Genomic DNA, 26,071 nt, shown 5'->3' on the forward strand with positions numbered 1-26,071 from the left:
AAGGGGAAAGAGGGACAGCCAAATGAGGGACAAGTTGGAGCTATGACACATGTATCCCCATGACATATACTAATAATAGCTATTAGATAAACAATTACAGTACATTTAGCCAAAGTAAAGTTAAAACTTTTTTTAGTGTAGGGAATATTTAAACAGATTTTGTTTTGGCCATATGTGCCCTGTTGGGGAGATTTATCTTTTCTTTCCCATAGACACAACAAAAGGAGAGAGGAAATCCCCCTAAAATTAGGGAAATCTTATTTTGGACAATTGTCACCTGAAAAAAAATGACTTCCCTTATTATTTTTATGGGATTTTCCTTACATTGAGTATTGGTGACAAAGGTTACGTTTATAGTGAGATTTATACAGAAACAGGAGCCTGGCAGAGGATCTTATCTTTTTACTATACAAAACCATGAAAAAAATAAACGTTCACCTGCATATTTGGATGGGTCAGCAATAAACAGAACTAGTCTCGGCAGCCTATAATATGAAAGTTTTATTTTCAATATTGCATGTGATATCTTTCACAAGATTGTGGGAAACTGCCTCACTGACATATTATCGGTGCCAGCACCCAAAAATATGAATCAGCCTATGTTGTAACTAAATGACAAGCAGTGCACTGTGTCCCTGTACATACCCACCATGTGAAACCCCTGTTCTAATCATTAGACACTTACACAGCAATTTTAAGGGGGAACAATGAAATCTGTAATTACTAACATAATAAGGGATCTGTGGTTTCTGTCTTCTACAGGGTAATAGTTTCTCACTCAGCTTCCATATTTTAAAACATAAACAGTTTTTTAGTAATAGGGAAATGCATATAACTGTCTTGTTTTTGGATGGGCAGTCCCTGTTCTGGAACCACATCCCTCTGCCCTCCTTTCATTATTAATGTGTGCTGATTTAGTTTGCTGTATAAACTCTTGTGCTTTTTTACCAGAAAAAAAGTGTTTACATGCAATAAATCTTTTATCAGTGTATTACAGTTATTTTCCTAATATTCTCTATTGCTATGCTTAAGAGAATGTATGGTGAATAGATTGTTTTTGTGCATAATTCCTCCATGGTCCATGTAACAGGCGGTGTGGATTTTTGCCTACACACACTGGCCCTGATACATTGATTTAACATTTTAGGGACCCTACACTATGTTGAATAGCAGTTTAAAAAATGAGATAAACTAGCTAACCTTATCTGTTGCCTCCTATGACTAGGTGAGAATCATGTCACAATCTTTCTGGTGAGTAGAATACTAAATCTCCAAACTCTGCAGATGATGGCCCAGCCCTGCATTGGAGAACCTCATTTAGATGATTTGGAATACTTAGCATTTCTCACAATCTCACAAGAAGGATGATGATTCAACATTCTGCAGTATGGAAGCTGGAGGAAAGGTAAATATAATTACTAACTTTTGTCCCCAAAGTTTTTTTTCTTTTTGAAGTTGAATTGATATATAGAAATTAGACCTTTATTCTTGAAGTCTGGTTTAAGGAGACCCTGTCAGTAAATTAAAAACTGGAGGTAAAAGCAAAGAATAAATATTTTTAATGCTTGCTTTAGCATTTTCCATTTCCATTATTTTCTGAATGTATATTAGGATGCACCAGAAAGTAATGTTAATTAAAAATGCATCTGAACTTGCTAAAACATTTATTTCTTCTGTAAGGTCATGTATAGTCTTCTCCCGGGGAGAAGTGATGAGGAGTACTATAGATTGTACTGGGGGATCCTGGAATCACATTGAAGATGACATGGCAGTGTCCAGCAGCAGTCTCTTTGGATGTCTACACATGGGTGGCTTTTACAAGTAAAATGTAAAAGGTAATAGTCTGATGGCATGGACAAATACAATCTGTCACTTTATTCATGGGAAAATGACAAATTTCTCTTGATATATCTCTCCATTCAATGAAACTCACCTCCACCCCATTTAGCTGCTGCTACTACTACTACTTGGTAGCCTGCAGAAATATCTTCCAATTATTTAGGAACAGGTCACTTTCGCCACCAGGATGCACCCCCAACACCAACAAACAAGAAGCTGACGTAGAATTTGACTGACAGCTCTAAAAATGGTGGTGAACTTTTAAGAGAACCTGTCATTTAGCCTCATGTAATCTTTGATCAGACACTATGAGACATGGTGTCTCTTCACACCAGAATGGGGGAGACAGTCACCACCACAGATTAGTGATTCTTTGCTTTGAACAAAGCTTTCATTCTAATGCTGTGAATATGCTTACACAAAGGTTTAGCACATGCATCATTATTCTGCTGCTCCTTTTGGTATTCAGGCAAAGGTTGGACTGGCTCTTTGACCAACTTAAGATACAAGTGCTGGAGAAACAGTATAGAATGAAAATGTGTGTGATTGGGTTCAGCAACTCTTCTATAATCCAGACATCCCAAACTCCTAACACTACACAAAGTATTAACACTTTTTTTTTATATCAATACATTTTGGTCAGTATGGTGATTGAATAAGCATCAGCTCACTCTTGAATATCTTTCTGCTCTTTACTCCAAAGAGTCAACTTTGCTTTAGTGTGGAAAGCAGTAAGCTCTGATTGGTTTACAATGCTGTACCTCTTAGGTGATGTGCAGGAGGAAAGAATAAAATACTGTTTAAAATACATATAAGGCAGCTTTACACCTAAACCGTCACTACTCCCCACCACTACATATCTCCCCTCATATTGTGTGTTAATTCCCCCAGCTCTTTGGGGCAGGGTCCTCTCCTCCTGGGTCACTGTCTGTATTTGTCTGTCATTTGCAACTCCTATTTAATGTACAGCGCTGCGTAATTTGTTGGTGCTATATAAGTCCTGTTTATTAATAATAATGTATTGCTCTTACACATTTCTGCAACACATGTAGCACCATAAATTTTGAATGGAACCTAAATACACTAAAGCAGAGCACCTCTGATACAGCTTATTTTATCTCTGCCTACACTTAAACACTCCACTGCAAGGAAATATTATGCAGAGATGCCCATCACCCAACTGATTCCTACTATTTAACAGCGCTGGCGTAAACATACCCTTTAGGATGAATCATTGCCTGTTTGTTAAACAAAAAACAACTGTATTCAGGGAAAATTGTAAGAAGACATCTGATCTTTAATACAAAATTAATATGATATATTTCCATCCAATAACAAACCAGTAAACAACTGACTAATGCTCATAAGCCAACTTCAAGATTTTTTTTTTGAGTAGTTTCTATAGTAGAATATTTAAAGCTGAACTTGGGTCAGCACCTAAAAGGTACCATCAAACTTACCTCCCCCTTCACCTGTATAGAGTCCCTTGGTACTGTTTCTTTTTTTTTTTTTTTTTTTTAACTTGAGCCTTTATTGCAATGTTTCTCAACTAGGGTTCCCCCAGATAATGCTGGGGGTCTTGTGAGCAAAGAGCAGTTTGTGGCTTTGAGGTCAATACCAATGATCTTTTTGGTTATCTGTAAGGGTGCTATTGTTCCCAATAACCACCACACTAATGTACTGTCAGCTGTTGATATAGTAATGATTCTCTGAAGACCTCCCCCCATGGAAAAAGGTAAGAAACACTGCTTTACTGTAATCTTCCTCTTCTGCCATTACAGGAGCTGCAAAACATCTATACTTAGAAGCCATCATCGCCTAGACTTTGCAACCAGTTAGAGGCAGGGGGATGCGTCTGTGCAGGAGCCATCTCTCTACTGTTCAGCAGTGTCATTCTGCTTATCTGTAGTGCTTTACATGGATGTTAAACTCTGCAGGGATGCAGTACACTAGTGTGTAGGCAAACTTATCTCTCCCAGAATCCTTTTCTCCTGTGTGAACACTGAACTCCAGACAAACTTTAATTTTGCTCCACACCTACCTCCCCCACTTGAATGAATTTGCCTCCAAACAGTTTCTCACTAACCTTTGTCATCAGATGTCCTCTTCAGCTGCTGACGGCACAATAAATCACAAAACATCTATGGTCATGTATAAGAGGTGTAATCCTGTACTATCACTTAGTGAATTGCTTTGTGAATAAGCCAGGTGTAAGTTTAGCAGCAGCTTGTGTATAATAGGGGTTATGAGATCAGAGGTGTAAATGTCAGCAAGGAGAGAATTGCTCAGCTCACAGCCTTGCTTCTCCCTATCACTCAGGCATTCTTGTATTTCAATATTTTTATTAAGATTTTTAGGACAACAAGAAGAAAAACAATACGAATAAAACATAATCAAAAACCAAATATGTCCAAAGTATGAGCGGGTAAAACATCTTCTAAAATAGAGCTATATAGGCAACATTCGCTATAAATAGAACCTGATATCAAGCTCTACCTGGAGTGATATCCAGAACATTTTATATCGTAGAAAATAGGGTTCGTTATTCCAAGCAAGTTAGTAACCATGAATTATACACCGACGAACATTGCCACTCTACTTCCCATACCTGGACCATAACTCTAAACAAATAACATACAAGGGGGAGGACACAAAAGGACAGAAGGGGAGGGACACCAAGAGAACAAGATAAACACATCAGGAAAGAGGGAAGGGGGGGGGGGTAGAGGAAGTACAAGAGCAAAATATTTAAATCCCATGTTCCAGGATAGTTTCCCCAAAAACAAGAGCTATAGGGTGGGACTCCCAAACCTCCCATGCGTTTGGGAGCTAGCAGTGTATCTTTATGAAACCTGGCTTTCTTCCCTGCCCATATAAATTGTAATAATCTAGATTGGAGAAGTATAATCTCTCTCATAGGTACCGGGACCGGGAGCGTACGAAATAAGTTGAGCAGTCTGGGAAGTAAATTCATTTTAACAGCCGCAATCCGTCCCAGCCACGACGGGGGGGACAAAGACCACCTCTGAATGTCTGCATACACTTTCTTAAGCAGCGGACCATAATTACATATGTAAAGGCTATTGTATGTAGGGGTCAACTGGATACCTAGGTATTGAATGGAGTCTTTATGCCAAATAAAATCAAAATTCCCTTGGATCGCCGACAACAATTCAGTGGGGAGATTTATATTAAGAGCCTGAGATTTGGATTTATTACCGTCAGGCCAGAACTTAACGCAAACTCATCTAGAATTCTCATCAAGTTAGGCAGGGTTGTAATTGGAGAAGTAATGAACATAAGAATATCGTCAGCAAAGAGTGCACATTTGTGTTCAGTTTGGCCACACTTAATACCCTGAATATTAGTATCTGCCCGTAGGGCTATCGCCAACGGTTCAATTGCTAGGGCAAACAAAAGTGGGGAAAGGGGGCAACCCTGTCGAGTTCCCCTCTTAATTGGGATGGCTGTAGATAGGAATCCCCCTAGTGAAATCCTGGCTTCAGGTGAGTCATATAGAGCCAACAGGAGATTGGTGAAATATGTACCAAAATCCATTCTAAGAAGCACCTAAAACAGATATCTCCAAGATATGCTGTCAAATGCCTTCTGAAGGTCAAGAGAGAACAACATAGACTGACGCGAGGGGCCCCCATCCCAGCCTGAGTTTATTACTGATATGAGATCAATAGCCCTCCTCGTTTGGTCTGGAGCCTGCCTATGTAGCATAAAGCCCACCTGGTCTGGATGTACATAAGCTCCCAAAAAGGAGCTTAATCTAATTGACATAATCTTCGTCATAATTTTTAAGTCGCAATTAATCAGGGAGATAGGTCTATAATTAGCTACCTCCGAGGCATCCTTCCCCGGTTTAGGGATCACACTGATAAATGCCCTGTTAGCATCGCCCATCAGGGCGTTCCCCTCCCGTAGGTAGTTGAAATATGCCACCATGTGCGGGGTCAGTACAGGACTGAACGTCTTGTAGTACAGATTGGGGAAACCATCTGGACCAGGTGAGCTACCCACCCTGAGCAGACCCATGACTCCCTGCAACTCCTCCACTGTGAAAGGCTTGTCTAGAAACGCCTTGTGTTTGGGCTGTAGTTTGGGCAAATCCAGCCTGTGAAGAAACCTTTCTATGCCCTGCATGCTGATTGAGTCATCAGATCCATATAAGCGACTATAAAAGTCCTCAAAAACTGCTAAAATCTTTTCCGGGTTTTGTGATAGCCTACCACCCTTAATCTTAATTTTAGGGAGAGCGTGAGTCTTGGGTCTGGGATTAAGTTTATTGACCAAAAGACTTCCCGGCTTGTCACTCCAAACAAAAAATTTGTGGGCCGACCAACGCAATGTTTTTTCAGCTCTAGTAGTTAGCAGCATATTAAGTTGCGTTTCGCCTCTAGGTGGGCTTTCAAAACTACATGTGGAGCTGTTTTATGTTGCATTTGTAATTTATGATAATCCAGGAGGCAGGTATCTATCAGTTTATTATTGGCCCGTTTGCGCGCTGCTCCTATTTTAATTAACTCACCCCTAATATAGGCCTTGTGAGCCTCCCAATTTATGGCCGGAGATGTATCATTCGCTATATTAATCTGAAAATAGGTGGTCAACAAAGACTCTATTTCACCCTTCACCATGTTATCAGAGATAAAACTCTCGTTAAATCTCCACCTAAACCCAGGTTGCAGTCTGCTAAAACCCTTCAAGTATAAGGCCAGGGGGTCATGATCCGACCATGGAGTTGACAAAATTCGAGCCCCAATTAAGTTGGGTAGCATATGGGACTGGATAAAGCCATGGTCTATGCGGGAGTACTGTTCGTGGGCTGACGAGTAATAGGTGTAATCCCTAACCGAAGGGTTCATCTCCCTCCAACCATCCACTAAGTCAAACTTTCTCAGCAAAAGCGAGAGGTTGTGGCTTTTTTTTGGAGGATCCCTATATCTGCTAAGTTTAGATTTATCCAAAATGTGATCCAAGGCCAAGTTGGAGTCACCTAGTAGGATCAAGGAACCTTTCACTTTAGGCCAAATCTCCTCCAAAAGAGCATAAAAAACGCCACTTGTCCCTCATTCAGCGCATAGTACGATACTACAGTAATTAATTGCAAGCCAATATATCCAACCACTATTAGAAACCTGCCTCCTGGATCCCTAAAAACCTCTAGAGGCGAAAAGTTCAAACTTTTCCGAAAACATAGGAGAACTCCTCCTTTCTTTTTGTCGGAGGTGGCATTATAGAACAGCGGGTAATTTTTATGTAAATAGTTGGGGGCTGAAGTGTTGGAGAAATGTGTTTCCTGTAAGGCCAAAATATCAACATTTAAGGAATTATAATAGTGGAATGCTTTAGAGCGTTTAACAGGAGAGTTAAGGCCCTGGACATTATGTGATAACAACGTCAGCTTAGAGTGAACTACCGGGGCCACTGGAGGATCAGTCAGCATAGGGAGATAACATACACAGCATCAAGTTAGTACTTCCTCTGGGGGCGGGAAAGACAAGTTGGGGACAACAAGACAGCACCAAGGACAGACAAGACAAACTCAAAAACAAAAACCAGCACATGAAAATTATGAAAAAAACATCAACAAGGTTCAGGCCCCACCCCGGTCCCCGGGCCCAAGGAGCAGCCCCAACCCCTGTGCCTTTAGGAGCTCCCAGGAACTCCATCTCGGCAGGGAAAGTCCCTCCGGGCCAAATCAAATAAATACGACCCGAACTGGATTCCCTGTAATATGAGGGCATGTGTAACCCCCCGGATCCCCACACCCCCACCGAAGTAAACTTTGAGACATAAAATACCCTCAACAACTCTACTCAAAATTCCAAACATGGCTGAGCAGGGGTACAATATGTTTGAGGTAGGCTCGGCAGCCATTAAATAAACATAACATCACATCAATAAATCCGCATAGGATAACAAAGGCATATGCAGCGGTAAAACAGGAAATGTAATAACATGACCATATGACTCATCATTAACTAAACATAGCTCCCCCCTTTGGGGAAACAGCAAACGAAAGATCCAAGGATGGGGGGCAGCAGTATCAGCCGATGCCCCGACCCAATCCGGTCATAAAAGTAGAATCCCCAAAAGTCTACTTGTAAACTTGCGAAGACATATAGTTAAAAGATAAAAATAAAAATAAGACAGCATCGCGTCCATTGTAAATGTTCATGGTGTTTTCTGCAGCTGTTTCCCCGTTGCCTTGGTTTTATTCCACAGTGGATACAAGGACGTGGACGCCTCCTTGTCTGGGGATGGCTGTAGTTCTGCTCTCTGGAGTAAGTCCAGATCTCTGAGAAGTTGTTCCCCTTCCGCGAAAGACGAAAAGGAGAAACTTTTCAATTCAATTTTTCAATTCCAAACCCCTGGTCACTTTCAAAAGCGCCTCTTTAGTAGTAAAGTAGTGGGGTTTAACAATTACATCCCTGGGAGGGCCATCAAAGCTCTGTGTGCCCTATCAAGTAATAATTCTGACTCTGGTAATTCAGGTAGAAGATTATGCAGGAAGCGCCTTACTGCCTCTGTAATATCTTTAACCGATTCTGGGAGGCCCCTAATCCTGAAGTTGTTTCGGCGGGATCTGTTTTCCATGTCATCAAGCTTAATCTGCATGGCGTCCAGCTGATCATGTAATAGTGTTATCTCCTTAGAATTCTGATTAACACAGGACACTGTCTCATCAACTTTTTTCTCAAATATATCAATTCGCGCACCCAAGGACTGTAAGTCCTGTCGCACTTCAGAGGTAATCTTCTCTGTGACTTTTGCTAACTCGGATTGCAAAAGGCCAGCCAAATTCAAATACAGCCTGTTTTCTGCTTCCGGGAGTAAAGAGGGGGGAGAGCATGCAGAAGGTTCCTGCATTAACACAGAATATCTGGAGCCCTGATCAAAATGTTGCAGGTCATGGCTGGATAACAAAGAATCCTCTCCCTGCAAACTTGTACAGCTCAGAAGCACAGGAGAGTGTCCTGGAGAGGGGGGTTGCTGAATAGGCTGGGGGCTAGAGACATCTTGGTCAGAATGGCCAGTCACTGGAGAGAGCTGGGGCAGGGATCTCTCCCCTCTCTTGTCCCCTATATCCTGTGTGGGGGCCGCTTTCTCCCCTCAGCCCTGCTGGAGCCTCCTCTCCACGCTGCTCCCCATCTTGAGAGCCGGCTGAGATCGCGATATGCGATCCTTCTGCTTTGCGCCAGCCTTCCCCACCATCATGCCTAGAAGCCCGGAGGATCCAGGAACACAGGCCACCCGCGGAGAACGTGGCTGCCGAATAAATCTGCTGCGGGGAACTGTAAAAGGGAATCCGGGGAGCGCCGAGCCATTCAGCAGGAAACCGGCATGAACGGGCGGCGCATGCGCACTCCCCACTCAGGCATTCTTGAAAGAATTGTATTTACATACAGATCACTCAAATAGCCCACGAGATTGAGACTGAATGATTAACAGAGCAGATAAATAGCTGAAAGTGGAGGGCCAGTAAAATACAGTTGGCTAAATAGAGTGTGCTAGATTATCCGGTTATTTTGGACAGGAAATGAAGTAGGCTGAACATACCCACTGCAGCTTCTAATGTTATGTGGAAGTCAAGGGTACAGGAAATGGGGAATAATCACTTTCAGCAACAAAGCTAACCATCTCCAAGGAAGGGGGAAGTCCAAGTGCTTAAATAAGCAACCACTTCTTGCCTTCCATGTACTGCAAATACCTATTTAAGAAGCAGTGGTAAGGGAACGCATCCCTTCGCTGGTGAATTTCTGCACCAATACCCATGTTTGGATTTTGCTGCTTTGAGTGGCATAATACAGATGTATCTACTGCTGAATTCTGAAATTTTTGGACTGGGCATGATTAAGGTGCCCTCACTTACAGGTCAAAGGTCTGTCCTAAATATAAAGTACACACAAAGTATATATAAAAGCCATTTTTTAATCATTAGGGATATTTCCCTTCCTGACTACACAAGGGAGAGGATTTCTTGCTGATGTGAGGGGGACATTTCACTTTAGTTATCACATAATCAAATGTTCCTATGGAAAGACTTTCCCCATTTTATCCTAGATACAGACCAACCAAAGTGCTTTCCCATTAAATAAACATCCCCTTAAGTATGTTAATTCATTTTTTTTCCCATACTTGCATTTTAAATCTTAGTACATGCATTTAAAATGCTTGCAGCACACAAGTCATTTTGGCACATTTTACATGCACTGAACAGTTATAAAAAAAATGCAGCATACAGGAGTTACCTATTCATTTAGGCCACATTTAGCACAATGCCTACCCATCAAAGCCAGCTTCCTTTATAGGTCCAATTCATGTGATGTTCATAAAACTTGGGCAGAGCTGCACAAAAATTCATTTTACGAGCATTACATCAAACACCTAAATTAGTTGCCGATTTAAAAGAAAGTACCAAAATGGAATTGTACTATGACTAAAGTACAATGTACCAGCCACTACAACAGCAGAATTTATTTATTTATTTTTTTAATTAGCAAAGATTGTAATCAGATAACATACCAGCATTACATTCTCTTCCCTTTAAGTAAGCAACTTAACTTTCTGCATCCTAACAGTCTTTAGATGGGTGGTGGCATACAGTTTTGTTAAATTTACAGTGTTTTTCCCCTCTGACCTAAAATTCATATGACTGGTCTGGTGATTGAGGCAGTCTTTAAAATATTGATATTTTTCAGCTCTACACATTATCTTAGCCAAGATTCATGTTTATGATTGTGGTCCTGTTACTGCATGATTACTCTGCATCAATAGCGCCAATAACTAACCACTAGTTAACTCTTTCAATTCTGCACATCCCTACAACCGTCATTTTTAGACATGTGAAAAAAAGCTGCATAGGTATTATAACTACAAAAGAAGCAGTCTATGGCCTTACACCTGAAAAAACCCCAATTTAAATGACCTTTATTTTACTCTGCACTGGGTTGGGGTTGATCACAGTACTGCAAACACCTACTTACTAGTAATAGACTAAGCTCCCCTTCCAAGTCCCTGTAGGTGTGGACTATACAGAAAATCAGAGCACTCAAACCTCAGTGGAGATTTACCATGTACTGGGATGAACAATGTCTGCTTCTTAAAATAAATAAAAAAAGCGCTGGGGAAGGGAGTCCTCATTTAGGTATGTATCTGATATGGTTAAAAAGAGGTGTTTCTGAAGGCTAGAGTTGTTCTTTAGGCAAAAAAAACTAAGATTTATTTAGATTTTTCAAGTTTATTTAAAATTAGTTGGATTACAAAAGCAAGTTTATTTAAAATTATATAGACGAGTAAAAACATAAATAACCCTAACATGTCACCATTTCAGGTAAGCCAAGTGTAATCTCATCAAGGGTTGTCAAGAAAGATGGAAGTGTCCTCCACATATCTAAAAAAAATAAAAGGATAAAAATAAAAAGCATAAATCAAACAGCGCAATTTAATGTCAGTTATCAGTGGCATGCATAAAGCAGCAACTGGATTTTTTTAGTGTACATTCTAGTCTGTTCCTAGGAGATAGGTGTCCACCTAGTGGTACAAACATGCAAAACACTATACAGATTTTACAATTGGAGTTTCTCATGATTGGGTATTCATCACACATTTTCTGTTAGAGGTACATCCAAGTCACAGTAGCAATACCATATACAGGGTAGCCCCCAGGTTACATATGAGATAGGGACTGTAAATTTGTTCTTAAGTTGAATTTGTATGCAAATTGGAACAGGTACATTATTTTAATAAATGCAATTTGGACAGATGTTTGTCTCAACATAATAGGCAGTGTGGTATCAGTTACTGTATAACATCCTCACTGTGAGCTAATTACAAACAAAGAAAACCTTTATGGAGCCTAGACATTCATTAACATCTGGAGCAATCTGTGCCTTGATATACAAGAAAATTGCAGAGTTTGTCTTGGCCATTAAAGATTACAAGCTCACCCACAACCTCAGCTGTGTTTATTTCTGTGAGATTTCTTCTGCAAGCTATGTGCCTCATCTTGCACAGAGCAAGCAGGGAAGCCCCCTCTGTATCTAGGAGGCGTCCCCTTAACCTGGAGACATATATACAAAAATCACTTTACACAATGCAGTCAATGAATGACTTCTGCATTACCTCCATCACTATTCATTGGGGTTGCCAGAACTGCATTTTTTGCCATTACAAGCTCTATCCCTACACAAACCTTATAAAATCACATTTATACAATTGTATTTTATTTCAGGAGGCAGATGCACTTCACTCCTCTGTTGACCATTGCTATTCCTGCTATTGGAGCTCATTGCATTTAGTCACAGCTAAGCAGCTTTTGTTCTAACATACAGTAAATGTATTGCCCAATTTTGATATAGATTTGTCTCAGGCTAAAACCTAAACCCCCAGACCAGTTAAGGCAGTGATGGTATTAATTGGGTAAAATTACTGACAAGATGATCCATGGTATGCAGATGTACATACTTTGCTTTAATGTTAAAAATACACACCCCATTGGGAATAACGATTCATTCTGAATGGAGTGGGAAGGGGGTTAGAATCCCTGTCTGGTTTTTACCATTATCCAGGGCTCTCTATTACACCAGTGTTCTTGTTAGTAAGCAGAGGGAAGACTATCCAAAAGCCATTCAAAGCAGGAGCATCAACCCTTTCCCCACTATTCAAATCCTCATTTTTGATTGGAAATACAAGCTGCATTGCAGTTAAACACCAACCTGACTCCCAGCCAAATACTGGAATATCCATTGGAGCTGGCTCCTGTGTCAAAGCATCCAACTTAGCAGCATCATTCTCATGCACAATGAGTGGAACTCCAGCAAGGTAGAGATGGCTCAGCTTGTGCTCTTCTGGGACATCAAAAGTTTCAAACTCTAGGAAGAAAATGTATTGCTGAACAAACGAATATGACCACTGCTGTTCCTGTACAAGGTGATTACAAGAACAGTTTTTCTTAGTTTCACCAAGAGGATAGGCTAAACCTGTCAGGATTGTCACCCATATGCTCAAATGTGTAGATCTAAAGTTTTACAATTGTCAACCAACCACCTGGTTCCAACCCTTCTCTGATGTTTGAAGGTTTGTGGGAGATACTTATGTCATGGATTCCAGTCATCTCCGACAATGTATTCCTTCACAACTGAATAGAGACCTTTTCCACCATTCAGTATGTGAATCCTGACACCAATCATTTAAACCTGGGAACATTCCCAGTTCTTGGCCATGCTTACAAATTTCTGACAGGCCATGCCACCTGCTACAGATACTCTATGTGACTTCATATTAAGTTACAATATCAGTCACTGGTGCAGGAACAGCCATTCTGCTCTTTGCCTTTGGTAAACAGTAAAACCTTTTTTAAATTATATTGCTGCTGTACATCATGCAATGATTTTTGCAGATAACAGGGGAAATTAACTATTTATAGTGGATAAGCAGGAGGGGTGGGGAGTAAACACTTGCCTGATGGATCATAAGGAAGACACATCTCAATCTCAGGGTAGCTTTGTTTTTTGGGCTTGACACACACTTCAGAAATCTGAAATTAAAAGATATCACAGTTAGGCTTAAGCAGTAGATTTTACCAGCTATAGACTTGTTACACATTAGAAGCATTTTAATACCAACTCTGCAATTCATTTTGTTTTTAGGGTTACAATTGTTCAGGTTTTATTCTGTGGGACCCTCCAAGTGTGAAAGAGTATGCCAACTTTCCCAGATCAGTTCTGTAAAAGAATAACCAGCCTCTTGGAGGATGAAGCCTACACATGGGAGGAAAGTCTGGACAGCTTGTGATGATATACAATGTCCCCCCAGCAGTTGCCAGTAAATGATAAATGACAGATACTCTTTATACACTAAAGTCTAAATACACAAAAACATTTCATTGGCATCTAGGGGTTACAACTAAACATCTACAACTTCAGGAACTAGCCAAATCCACTGCACAGCTTAGTCCTGGTACAAGGAAAGCTTATTAGAAGAGTGGAAAGTTTAGAGACACTCCCGTGTTTAGCACTGCTTGTGTCTTTGGATTTCTGACAGCAGAAGCAAATCTACTTTGAGACCAATTCTAGAGTAACTTGGAGGAATCATCAAACACTTATCTGAACTGTAAAAGACAGAATAGTACCTGCTTGGTAACTGGTGCAGACTTCTTCACCTTAAGGGCATCTTTCTGACTAGGAACAGCTGTGTTGACATTTCCCAGAGCTTTCCTCAGCTTCATAGTTCCAGAGTTGCCAAACACTTTCCCTGAATGGCTTCTGAAAAGTGTTTTTGCTACACAATAAAAAAAGAAAAGATACGATAAAGTCTGCAGCAAAATGTAGAGTGCACAACTCCAGACAAACACTTTCATACAGTGTGATTGAATTACCCCAGAAGCCCTCTAAGCTCCACTGATCTATAGAAGTATTGAACAGCAGGGAGAGGTACTTCTGACTCCTGGTGTATGGCACAGACACCCAATTCCATGTGCTGCTCCCCTCTGTGCCATTCACAAACCACAGTGATGATGCTTCAGTTAATTATGTACAGATGGGAACAGAAGAAAAGCCAGACAGCAACACTCAACAAGCTAAGGTGCAGCTTTACAGAGAAGGGAGTCCAGGCATAGCAGCTGATGTTTTTTTTTTTTTTTAACAGTAACAAGTGCTTTAGGAAAGCTTAAAGCTTTTTAAATGCTTACTGGGCCCTTTAGAGAAAGTATGGGAGCACTGCCAAGCAAGTGTTGGGGTCTGAGCAGCCAATCAGCAACCCCAGGAGTAAGAAGTTGGCAATATTTACCTAAATCATCACCAACATCAGAGCTTTCTTCTGTGGCAAGGGGTAATACACATACATATTTTCAGGGTACACTTGCCAATCCTAGTAGTCTTAGGATACTTACACTGTTAGAAATCTCCAGATGTAATTTCTATAGCTAAAAGTATGAATGGGTAGTGTGAAAAGATTAGAATGTTACTGCCCTCATTTCCCAGATCACCTGCCCTGTAAGTGAAGGTAAAGAAGCTGATAGGGGTAAAAGGGGCAACATTCACAACACCCACAGAAATCCAGGATTAGGTGGGTACAGACTGAGTACAGGCCACCAAATCACTCACCAGGTTTAGTTTGTTTGAAGCGATCCTTAGACAGGATAGTAGAAGCAACATCTCCATTCTCCTGGTCAACAAAGATCACAGTTGCCATGTTCTGCAGAACTGCAAAAAATTGGAGCGGTTTATATTGGTAGATTTCTATAAAGACATCAGAACTATATCAGCTATTCCCCCACATGGCAGGCAGCTTAGGTCACCTGGTTATGTGGTCTGGGCAGCAGGTGATGAAGGAGTTTGGAACTATAGAAAGTGCTAGATGATATCTAGAGACAATTATGATGGACATTTTTTCCAAAGGACTGCTTATTCTGCACACCACCACAGCAGAAAAAAAAATATATAGTGATCCTCTGAATTACCATTTATAAATCACAGCCCTAAAGAGACACCACAAGCCCCAGCATCAGATAAACAGTCACACAGGGAGGGGGGGGGGCAGCCATGTCTATTAACAGCTAAAAACCCTCTTAATATGGCTGGCTGTGTCCCCAATATTACACTATGCCGCTAGGTGCGAGCTTCCCCCTTGTAGAACCGGTGTAAGCTCCTTCATGGGCCTCTTGAGTCACCTACACAGCCCTCCTCTATCTTACCTGGACGCTCCTCACTACACAGCCGCCACACCACCGAATACCGTTACCTGTAACCGGTTGCTAACCTGCCAGATCTTAAAATCACAGGCTCCTCGCTGATTGGCTACACGCCGCGCCACTTCTTTAATTGGTCAAATTCTTAATTGCCCTCTTGTTTCTATTGGATGAGCATCGGGGCATTGCCGCACCTGATTCGCGGAGATCACACGTGTCAGTGTTTATATTTCCAGCTGTTTTATATTAAGCTGCAATGGGGAAATGATCTGATCCTTTCTATATATATTATCACTGTGCTAGGATGACATTACTGGGGGGAGGGTACAGAGCTATAAGGGATCCATGGACAGGAAGGAAACAGATTTCTCAGAATAGGCTGCAGAAGGGATTCCCTGTAACCAGGGTATTATTATTATTATTATTATTATTAATAAACAGGATTTATAGGGTACAATATGGAATTATCACTGTGATATGAAGGATGGGCATAAGATTCAAGATCCAAAAAAGAAAGATGAGAGGGCACTCATTTTATATATTATATAATACATCCATTTATTGTCAATTTTACAAAAAAAGTTATTTTGCATTCATGCCAATGCTTTCTCAATTTCCTGCCCAACACAGGTCTTCTTCATCCCTCTACCTCTACATATAAAGTGCCCCCATCCTTTGCCCCCCATCTTCAGATGTATATTGCGCTCTCCACCTGGAATACGTTTAATGGATATACTACAGGTGGGGCAATTCATATCTGTATTTATAAGTTATCCTTTGACCCATGGTGTATCAGGCACCCAGTACCCTGCTCAGTTATTACACAACTTCAATCATTGTGGTATTTCAGTTTTTCATTTTTAAACCTTGGATCTCATACAATTCACACTTTTTAGAATAAAGAGACTAACTTTTTCTTGCATTATAAGAGCACCGGTTCTGTTTCACTAATAAATCATTTTGGGATCCCAAAGAACCAATTCTTCATAGGAGATCAGTTTTCTTGTTTTTGGACTTATTATTCCTTTGTCCATGTTTATCACCAGATATTAATCTTGGGGCTCCCACCCTAGATATGACTTTTATGAAATGTTCTGATCCTGTTTTATGGATTGTCTTCCTAACCCAATATAATCTGCATGTGCATATTATGATAATATAGACAACATGTGTCCTCCTCTAATGTAATGTGTATATTCTCCTAAAAGGACAACTTACCTGGGTTGACATGAAGGCAGCATGAGGTACACTTCTCCAGCACTGACGCTTAATAAATAAATTTGTAGTGCTGAATAAAAGTAATAGACAATTTTCAGCTGGCTGCTCAGTTTATCTAGAAACTTTGGATAGAAAGTAATGAAATCTCTCCAAAATAAGAGGACTCCTATTGTGGACATTTGCCACCTGATCAAGTGTCACTGTTGGAGACATCACTTTGTTTTTCTGTGCATTGCTCCCCCGTGGAATGTCATGTATAGAGTATAGAGGGCATCAAGGAATCTTGACATCCAGATCTGCTCTGTTAGCTGTATACATATATATCTTTCCTTAGACCTATTTCCTTCCTTATCTTTCCTTAGACCTATGCCAGAAGCAAACTATTCTGTTCATTATTTAGCAGCTGGCACTATGGCAAGCACTGGTTCTTAAAGGTTCTCTGCATGCACCTGGCTCCCATGCTTACTATTCCAAACCCAACTTGGCTTTTTTGCTGGTTAGCCCAGGTGCTGAACTTTTAGAATGATGGTGCTAAGAACACAATCTGACTTGGATCAAATCTGTTTGGAATGGTTAAGAAATCTGACTGTGTTAAGTATTTTTTTTATGATACATATTATACCTGTCAATTACAGGTGGAGTACAGCTCAGCTGTCATCATCTGGTGGCCTACTATACTTGTCAATGGTATTGTAATGTCAGATTGGATTGCTCAGATTCTGATTCAATGTTAAAAGAGCTTTGATTTAAGTCAAAATCAACTCGGATTGGAACTATATTATTATTATTATTATTATTAATATTATTATTAATAATAAACAAGATTTATATATTGCAAACATATTACGCAGCGCTGTACATTAAATAGGGGTTGCAAATGACAGATACACACAGTGACACAAGAGGGGAGGACCCTACCCCAAAGAGCTTACAATTTAGTAGGTGGGGGAATTTACACACAATAATGAGAGATATGTATATTGGTGGAAAGTAGTGACGGTTTCAAAAGACAGAATAAGATGGGTAGGCAAGTTTGAAAAAATGGGTTTTGAGTGTTCTTTTAAATGAGCAGAAAGTAGGAGCAAGCCGAATAGGATGAGGGAGACCATTGCAGAGAGTTGGGGCAGCTCTAGAAAAGTCTTGTATCCATGCGTGTTATGAGGTTATGAGTGGGGAAGTCATTACACACAATAGGAGGGAAGATTTGGAGTGGTGGGAAATAGTGAGGGTTTAGAACAGCGGTCGCCAATCGGCAGAAACTGCAAGCTGCATACCATTTCCCTTGTATGGATCCAAGGCTCAGGGATGTGGACGGGATCTGGCATCATGACATCACTAAAGGGGAAGTTCCTCCCCCTTTGAGTTACACCCGGCTCCCCGCACATGCGTGGTCTGGAGCTGGTAAATTTAGTGGTCCCCCGGTCCGAAAAGGTTGGCGACCACTGGTTTAGATGACAGAAAATTTAAAAGTTTGAAAAAATGGGTTTTGAGTGCTCTTTTAAATGAACAGAAAGTAGTAGCAAGCCAAATAGGACGAGGAAGACCATTCCAGAGAGTCGGGGCAGCTCTAGGTTTTTTTCTTATTCTTATTGTGTCTTAACTCACACGGTTGTGTGAAAGGGGTTTTGGCTGTTTAAAAGAACACATATGGAAGTAAGCTGTTATTGTCTTCAGCTCTAGAAAAGTCTTGGGAGTGTGATGAGGTTATGAGTGAGGAAGTCATCAGTAGTCATTGGAGGAGGAAGGAGAGCGGCTTGGGGAGTATTTTACTACCAGGTGAGAAATGTAAAAATGGCAAGTACTGTGGAGGGATTTGAAGGCAAAGCACAGGAGCTTGAATTTGATTCTAAGTTTAGAGAAGTTGTGGATAGACTTTAGTTTATTACAGACAGATCTGGCAATCCATAGACTGCCAGATAAAGGAAGAAAGAACCTATGAGTAGTGTGAATACGTATGAGGTTAGAAGGAGGGCGAATCTTGCTGTGTGTGTAAGAAAGCAGGAGAGCACAGGAACAGTCAGGAGAGGGTTAACAGACTGGGGAGGAGGAGAGGAAATAGAGTCAGCAAAGAGTGCTGGGTATATAATATATTGTAATAGATATTTGTGAATCACAGGAATACATTAGAACTTATTAAACTGAAGTCTGTGTGAGTGGCAGCTGTAGTATAGGCTTGTCAGCTGGTTGAGTCCCGATGTGGAACAGGATGAATCAGTCAGCGAGGTGGCTTGTTAAAAAAGCAGTTCAGGACGGTAGCAGCAGAGGTTGTGTTGGAGTCCAGGTGGATACCTAATGCTGAATCACTCCCAAACCATGACATGGGAGTTGCAGAGTGTAATTATGTGTCAAATCCTGTTCCAATTCCCTGGATTAATTCTCAAAGCACTTATATTATGGCACTATATGACCACATTAGCTGGAACTTTTACACATTAAAGGGGGGGGTTGCCCAGGAATGTTTAGTGGCAGCCATGGTGGCTCATTCCCTGCATACACTGGCCTCGATTTTATTATTATTATTATTAATAAACAGGATTTATATAGCAGCAACATATTACGCAGCGCTGTACAATAAATAGGGATTGCAAATGACAGACTAATACAGACAGTGATACAGGAGAGGACCCTGCCCCGAAGAGCTTACAATCTAGTAGGTGGGGGAATTTCACACACAATAGGATGGGAAATATGTAGTGGTGGGAAGTAGTGGTATAGGGAGAATTATGGCATGTTTAAAAGCTGAGGGGTATTTACCAGTAGAAAGGGAGAGGTTGAAGTCATCATCCAGTAAAAACAAGAATGGCCTAATTTCTCAGACACTCTAAAAAATTAACACATAGACAATAATTTCCAGGTATGGCAGAGTGTGCATGACAGCAGAGAAAGTCACATACAACACACACACTGATTGATCTGGAACCTAGGCAGAGTTTGACTGTTCTAATGCATCAACTTTTAAGCTTATAGGAGAACCTGTCTGTTAGCTCCCTGGGACAGGAGAACTCAGCAGACTGGATAGGGACAGTCATTACTCTAAACAGGCCACAGCTTCTTTACTTTGCATGACCAGACAGTGGGGAAAGACTAGAGTTGCTGAGTAATCACAAGCAGGACAAAGGAGTTACTGGTAAAAGTAACTAAACATAAGATTTATGTCCTAGAAATGGTCTTAAAGTTTTTCTAAGATGTATTGCAGCCTTTCCCAACCTTTTTACCATGAGGGGACTAATCACTATATTCTCAGCTCAGAGTACATTATTATGGTAGTCAGTAGGAAGCTTTTAACATCGTTTTCCCATTTACTCTTACTTCTGTTTTTCTCTGCCCTTATCACTCTACGGACACCTACTTTAAAATATACAGTGGCCCCAGAAGTATTCAGACCCCCTTTTTTTTTTTTTTTTTTTTATGTAGCAGCCAGAAGCTAAAATCATTGAACTTTTTTTTTCTCTTCTCATCAAGATTCACTCCATGCCCCATAATGACAAAATGAAAACAGAATGTTAGAAAACTGAAATGCTTTCTAAAGCCACTTATGCTCGAGCCAACAGTGGTTAGATTGTGAGGGACAGTTAGTGGGATGTTGGCACTAAATAACTACTGGCCAATAATAACCAGCAAAAGGACAGAGGAAATTAGATAAGCAATAAGGCTTTGGAAATGTATAATACATACACATGCCATTTGGCAGCCCCACTAAATTCAAGATTATTCATGCTGCATGATTCAGGAATAATAATCCTTGCTGCCGCAGTGTTATGTGTAGGGCAATTTGTACAAATACCATAAAATGAAAGCCCTAAGCTCAGGCAGGGGTCAGGTCTGCCAATGTTTTGAGAGGGGTATCCTGAAGTCTCAGTTCCACATGAAAAACCCATAAGGGAAGATTCAGATTCTTACAAAGGCCTATTCCTAAACTGACCCTACAAAGATACCACCTTGCTCATGCAAAAAGCAACATTGGTGAAGGATTATGAAAATATTAAGCAACAGACAGCTGTATTAAAAAAGCAATTTTATTTAAAAGTTTTATAAACAAAAAGTAAAACCATACAAAAAAAAATAAATCAAACTAACATGTAATCTGGGGCAGGTCAAGTGTGATCTCATCAAGGGTTGAGAAGAATGATGGAAGTGTGCTTGACATGTCTGAAGACAAAATAAATAAAAACAAATATCAAAAACATTATAGTAAAAATTTGTTAATACAAAATTACACATAAAACTGTAGCTGGATTACACACATCTATATAAATATAATATAGCCTTAACCCATTGCAGCAATTAATCGCTGGTTCCAATAGTCAAAATAACCTGGCAGCTTCGATACTCAAAAAGCTCCTTGCCTCCCAAGTACATCCTAGTCATTGCCAATAGCATTCCAAATATTTGTTGCATACATGTCTACCGTAGGATGAATTATCTTAAATATAAGACCATTCCTTCTAGTATGTTTTAAAAACTAGACCACCGAACAGCCTGATGATTCTTATATCACAAAACTGAACAAATATTATTACATGAAGATCTATTCTTCAAATGCGGGAGGGGGGTGGAACCCTCCCATATTTTCATTACAAATGCATCCTATTAGTCTATTACACCATACTTTAGAGGGAGGCAGGTCTTATCCACCTATAGTATACAAAACACTTTGCAATTTATAAAACCAATTGCTAGACCTCCATGTTCTTGTGAGAATTATAGTTGTGTTATAGTACAAGGTAGATGCATTTTTCAGCTTTCTACGCCATTTCTATCTGCAGATGGAACTGCAAAATCATTGCTTTAAGTTACTGCCAAGTGATCACTGTGGCTTTTGCTCTAAACCTTTCAGCAGTTTCAATACATTTGTCTCATTGAACCCAAGGCTCTGTATTGTATATGTTGTCCATAAGGAAGGGTAGGTCTCTATTTTCCTTCCAAGAGCTCCAAACCCTTCCCACTATTCAAAACTAAAGTAAAGATGTGAAACTATATTACAGTAAAATACCAACCTGACTCCCAGCCAAATACTGGAACATCCATTGGAGCTGGCTCTGGTGTCAAAGCATCAAACTTAGCTGCATCATTCTCATGCACAAAGAGTGGAACTCCAGCAAGGTAGAGATGGCTCAGCTTGTGCTCTTCTGGGACATCAAAAAATTCAAAATCTACAAAGAAAAATAAAAAAAAGTGTTGCTGGGCAAACTACTTATGACAATTACTTATAGATCAGGCAGCTTGCGTTCTGTAGTACCAATGTGTTAAGACATTTTTTAACACATTGTAAATCCCTAGCAGACTTTCCAACTCCCTTTATGCAACAAATCATGAACTGCAGTTATAAAAGATTAGAATTGGCTAAATATTTGCGTGTCTTACTTGTGGTGAAGCATTGGCAATACAAGATTAGGTGTTTGAAGGATCCTTAGCAAATTCAGTCACTTTGCCCCTTGTGTACAAGAACACCATTCAATACTTTTCAACCTTGACAAATTGTGAAGGGTCAGAGCATGTCAGGTTTGTCACCTTTGTGTAATCTAAAGTATTACAATTTTTACTCGGCTGGGAGAAAGGAGAGATATCCCAATGGAGGAAGAAGTTGTGTTGATCTTTCAAGAAGTATTTCCCCACAGCCGTTTAAGACTGTGGCAGGAAACGATTAAGAGACAAAACGAATCTGGTTCCAACCTTTCTCTGGGAATTCGTAGGAGATGCACCAACCCCAGCAATGCATTCTGCTACATCTGATTTTTGGCCATGTCCTGAGGTTTCTGAGAGACATTCACCCTGCTACAGACTATTTGCTTGTAACATCATACCAAGCTACAGTATTGCAGTCACAGTGATTACTGGAGCAGAGAAACCAAAGTCATCCTTTCCCTGACAGTCTGGTTATCAGCCAAAACTTGTTATATTTTTTTTTAGGATATTGTGACATGATAGGCATTTGCCACATCACAGGAGGGATTAGTATGTTTAATGTATTCAATGAATAAGCAGGTTATGGAGGGAGGTGTTGGGAGTAAACACTTGCCTGATGGATCATAGGGAAAACACTTCTCAATCTCAGGGTAGCTTTGTTTTCTAGGCTTGACACAGGCTTCGGAAATCTGAAAATATAGAATATAGATATCACCATAAAAATAAGCGGTCATTTTTACAGACTATAGATTTGTTAAACATTACAAAGATTTTGGTCTCAACCCAAAAAGTTCTATTTGTTGACAGAGTTTAGTGTTACACATGTTCAGGTAACATTGTGTCCTCATTAGAAGTTGCTCCAAATTCTGACAAACTTCTTTCCGAAGAACTATGCCATGCAAATGTTGGGCATCAGCTAACTGTGGGAAATCTGTTCAATCAGCAATTTCACATTTAAAAATTCTGACCTGACTTTAAACACCTTTCCTTACCTAACCTTCTATTAGGAGACACCTGTATACTCTCTAGCCTGTATCATGTATCACTCAGGTTTTTGAACTTCAGGTGCCTCTAAATAAAGTCTGTGGTGGCACAAATGCAAGTTATCTTGGCATGTGCTGAAATTGTTCATTGCCATAGACAAGAATCCATAACAAAGCTAGAACTTAAAGACAGGTGACAGAGCATCAAAACCTATTTGGCTTGTATAGCCATTTACATCTAGACGTTATAAGAAAGCATCTACATATCTGGTAAAAAAACATTTTTTATAAGAGTGGAAAGTTCAGAGCCAGTCAGAAGAGGATATATCTCCAGGTGAGGGGCAGAGGCTAGAACAACATTTTGCCTTGAATTACAGATCTGGTCACTTAAATTCGGATGACTGAAGCATAGTACCTGGTTGGTAACCGGTGCAGACTTCTTCACTTTCAGGGCACTTTTTTGGTTTGGAACAGCTGTGCTGACAACCTGCTTATTGACAATTCCCAGAGCTTTCCTTGGTTTCACCGCAGCTCCAGAGCTGCTGAACACTTTCCCTGGCTGAGTTTTGAAGAGTGTTTTGGCTAAAAGGGAGGGAAAAAAATATTAACAAATGTGCATTTGAACTTCTACCATAGCCTTGTGGATTCTGAAATGCCAGCATTCCAGCACAAAAGATGACTGCACTATCAGGTATGTTCCTGCTGCAATGAAATACCTGCCTGGTTGCATTTTTAAAAAATTATTCTCTGCTTTAAACTTCAGATACAACAGTTTATCTTTAATGCAGTGTTGATTTTACTACCCAAGGGCCCCTAAGCTCCACTGATCTATACAAGTATGTTAAGCACAGAGCTGCAGTTCTAGTTAGTGCTCCATCTGAACATGGTCTATACCAGCACCAATCCTCATGTTCTGTCTCTGCTACCTCATCCTTCCCTTTGTGCCATTTACAAATCACAGTGATGCTGCAGCTGCACTTTTAAAAGTGTGTGTAAAAACCAAAATGACAACCAACATTAAAAAGAGAAGTGGGCAGCCTCCAGCCATACCAGCTCTAATCTATTGCTATAGTTGTTCCATTGGAAGGAAATGACAACTTAGACACCACACTTTAGAGAGAGGACCATAACAAAAGGCACTATGGCTTCCAAATATGTAAATATATGCAACCGAAACCTGTTTTTAATGGCAACAGCTGAAGCCAATGGTCCCCTCCATCAAGACAACAAACAGATTTTTCCATGTAAACACAATAAGAAGCGGATAGGGGTAACTGTCCACAACACCCTCAGAGATAGAGGATTAGGTGGATACAGACCGGAAATTGGCCACCAAATCACTCACCAGAATTGGTTTGTTTCAAGCGATCCTTAGAGAGGATAGTAGAAGCAACGTCTCCATTCTCCTGGTCAACAAAGATCACAGTTGCCATGTTTCACTTTATTTAAAACTGGAAAAAAAATGACAACATTTATAATGGTAGATTCAGAAAAGGACAATCAGTACTTTAATTAGAAATTCCCCTATTTATCAGGCAGAAGTTTAGTTGAAGAAATTATGTTGTAGTGGTGTATGTGGTCCAGTCATGATGTAATTAGGACATTAAACACCACCACATCAATATTGTGGACAATAGAATGTGGCAGGTTGATATTTGGTGACAATCATGTTAATCTCCAGATTTTACTTAGACCTGATATACATGGAGAGGAGCAGCTATGCCCACTTAGACCTATAACCCTCCCATTAGGTGCATATGGCTGGTTGTGGTCTCATTATTACAGTCTGATCTGATCGGTGTGGTTACCAGGAACAAAATGAAAAAGTCCCAAAGAGTTAGAAGCCTTGGACCCAGCATTGTCCCAGATTGTTTGCCCACCCAAGGGTGACTGATCTGAGATTTCCTGGGTGTGGGTGGATAGTGACAATATTCAATGACAGGACAGACATCCCCAATAATTAGAGGGGAGGCAGAAAGCAGAGGAACTTAAGGAGGACCCTACCATCACCAACACTACCATAGATTCTATAACCCGACTCCTGGTTTATATTAATCCATGTACAGACCTAAAACCTTCTTACCTCACAGGAAAAAGTATAAGAAGATTACACAGAGCACAGGAATAGAATTCACACCTAACCTCACAGTACTAGCACAGAGGCAGGCAGACACCCAGGCAAGGCAGCACTCCCCTCACACAGCCATCCTCTCTCTTACCTGTGAAGACTCAGAGTACACCAAACACAGTTACCTGTAGTGGTTGCTCACCTGCCAGCTCTTAAAATCACAAGCTCCTCTCTGATTGGCTAATTAGTCAAACCCTTAATCGTCCTCTTGTTTGTATTGGATGAGGGTCAGGGCATTGCCGCACCTGATTTGCGGAGATCACACGTCTAAGTGTTTATATTTCCAGCTGTCCCATAATAGGCTGCAATGGGGAAATTATCTGATCCTTTATATATATATATATATATATATATATAATCACTGTGCTAGAATGACATTACTGGGAGGAGGCTACAGAGCTATAGGGGATCCATGGACAGACACACGCAACTTCTGAGTAGTTATCCAGTTCTCTTTCCTCTCCCTTCTGTAGTCACTATTTAAAAAATGATCTTGGATTGTTCTATTTTTGGAAGGGAAATCCAGTTTTCTCTGCCAGTTTCCCATCTTTTTGTAACATATACCATTGTCATGGATTACTTTTTAAATTTGGGTCTCTAGTGTAGAGTATCTAAGCTCAGGAAAGATATTGTCATGTCATTCTGTAATTATTACCACATTGTTGTGTATGATAATGCAAGTGGTGGAAGACCAAAAAAGTATTGTGGGGGAAAAAAATCATTGATCATTGGATTGAAGATAAAAGTGGATTTTGCTGCACTGTCATGAATTTATTTTAGCCTACAAAATGGCAA

General features: G+C 40.3%; 2 protein-coding genes across 2 annotated transcripts; both read right to left on the reverse strand.

Moving 5' to 3' along the window:
- Nucleotides 1-11,071: 11,071 nt before the first annotated feature.
- LOC140321991 (securin-like) lies at nucleotides 11,072-15,651 on the reverse strand. The gene is made up of 6 exons (XM_072398668.1): nucleotides 15,548-15,651; nucleotides 14,958-15,056; nucleotides 13,985-14,133; nucleotides 13,315-13,390; nucleotides 12,570-12,725; nucleotides 11,072-11,245 (listed from the first exon to the last, which is right to left on the reverse strand). The coding sequence occupies exons 2-6, from the start codon at nucleotides 15,043-15,045 to the stop codon at nucleotides 11,166-11,168; spliced, it is 549 nt and encodes a 182-aa protein (XP_072254769.1). The 5' UTR covers nucleotides 15,046-15,056; nucleotides 15,548-15,651; the 3' UTR covers nucleotides 11,072-11,165.
- Nucleotides 15,652-20,767: 5,116 nt separating this feature from the next.
- Nucleotides 20,768-25,250, reverse strand: LOC140321992 (securin-like). Its single transcript, XM_072398669.1, has 6 exons — nucleotides 25,232-25,250; nucleotides 24,494-24,599; nucleotides 23,564-23,730; nucleotides 22,779-22,854; nucleotides 21,757-21,912; nucleotides 20,768-20,908 (listed from the first exon to the last, which is right to left on the reverse strand). The coding sequence occupies exons 2-6, from the start codon at nucleotides 24,579-24,581 to the stop codon at nucleotides 20,832-20,834; spliced, it is 564 nt and encodes a 187-aa protein (XP_072254770.1). The 5' UTR covers nucleotides 24,582-24,599; nucleotides 25,232-25,250; the 3' UTR covers nucleotides 20,768-20,831.
- Between the last annotated feature and the right edge of the window lie 821 nt (nucleotides 25,251-26,071).

The sequence above is a fragment of the Pyxicephalus adspersus genome, chromosome 2 (genome assembly GCF_032062135.1).
Source record: "Pyxicephalus adspersus chromosome 2, UCB_Pads_2.0, whole genome shotgun sequence".
Taxonomy (NCBI): Eukaryota; Metazoa; Chordata; class Amphibia; order Anura; family Pyxicephalidae; genus Pyxicephalus; species Pyxicephalus adspersus.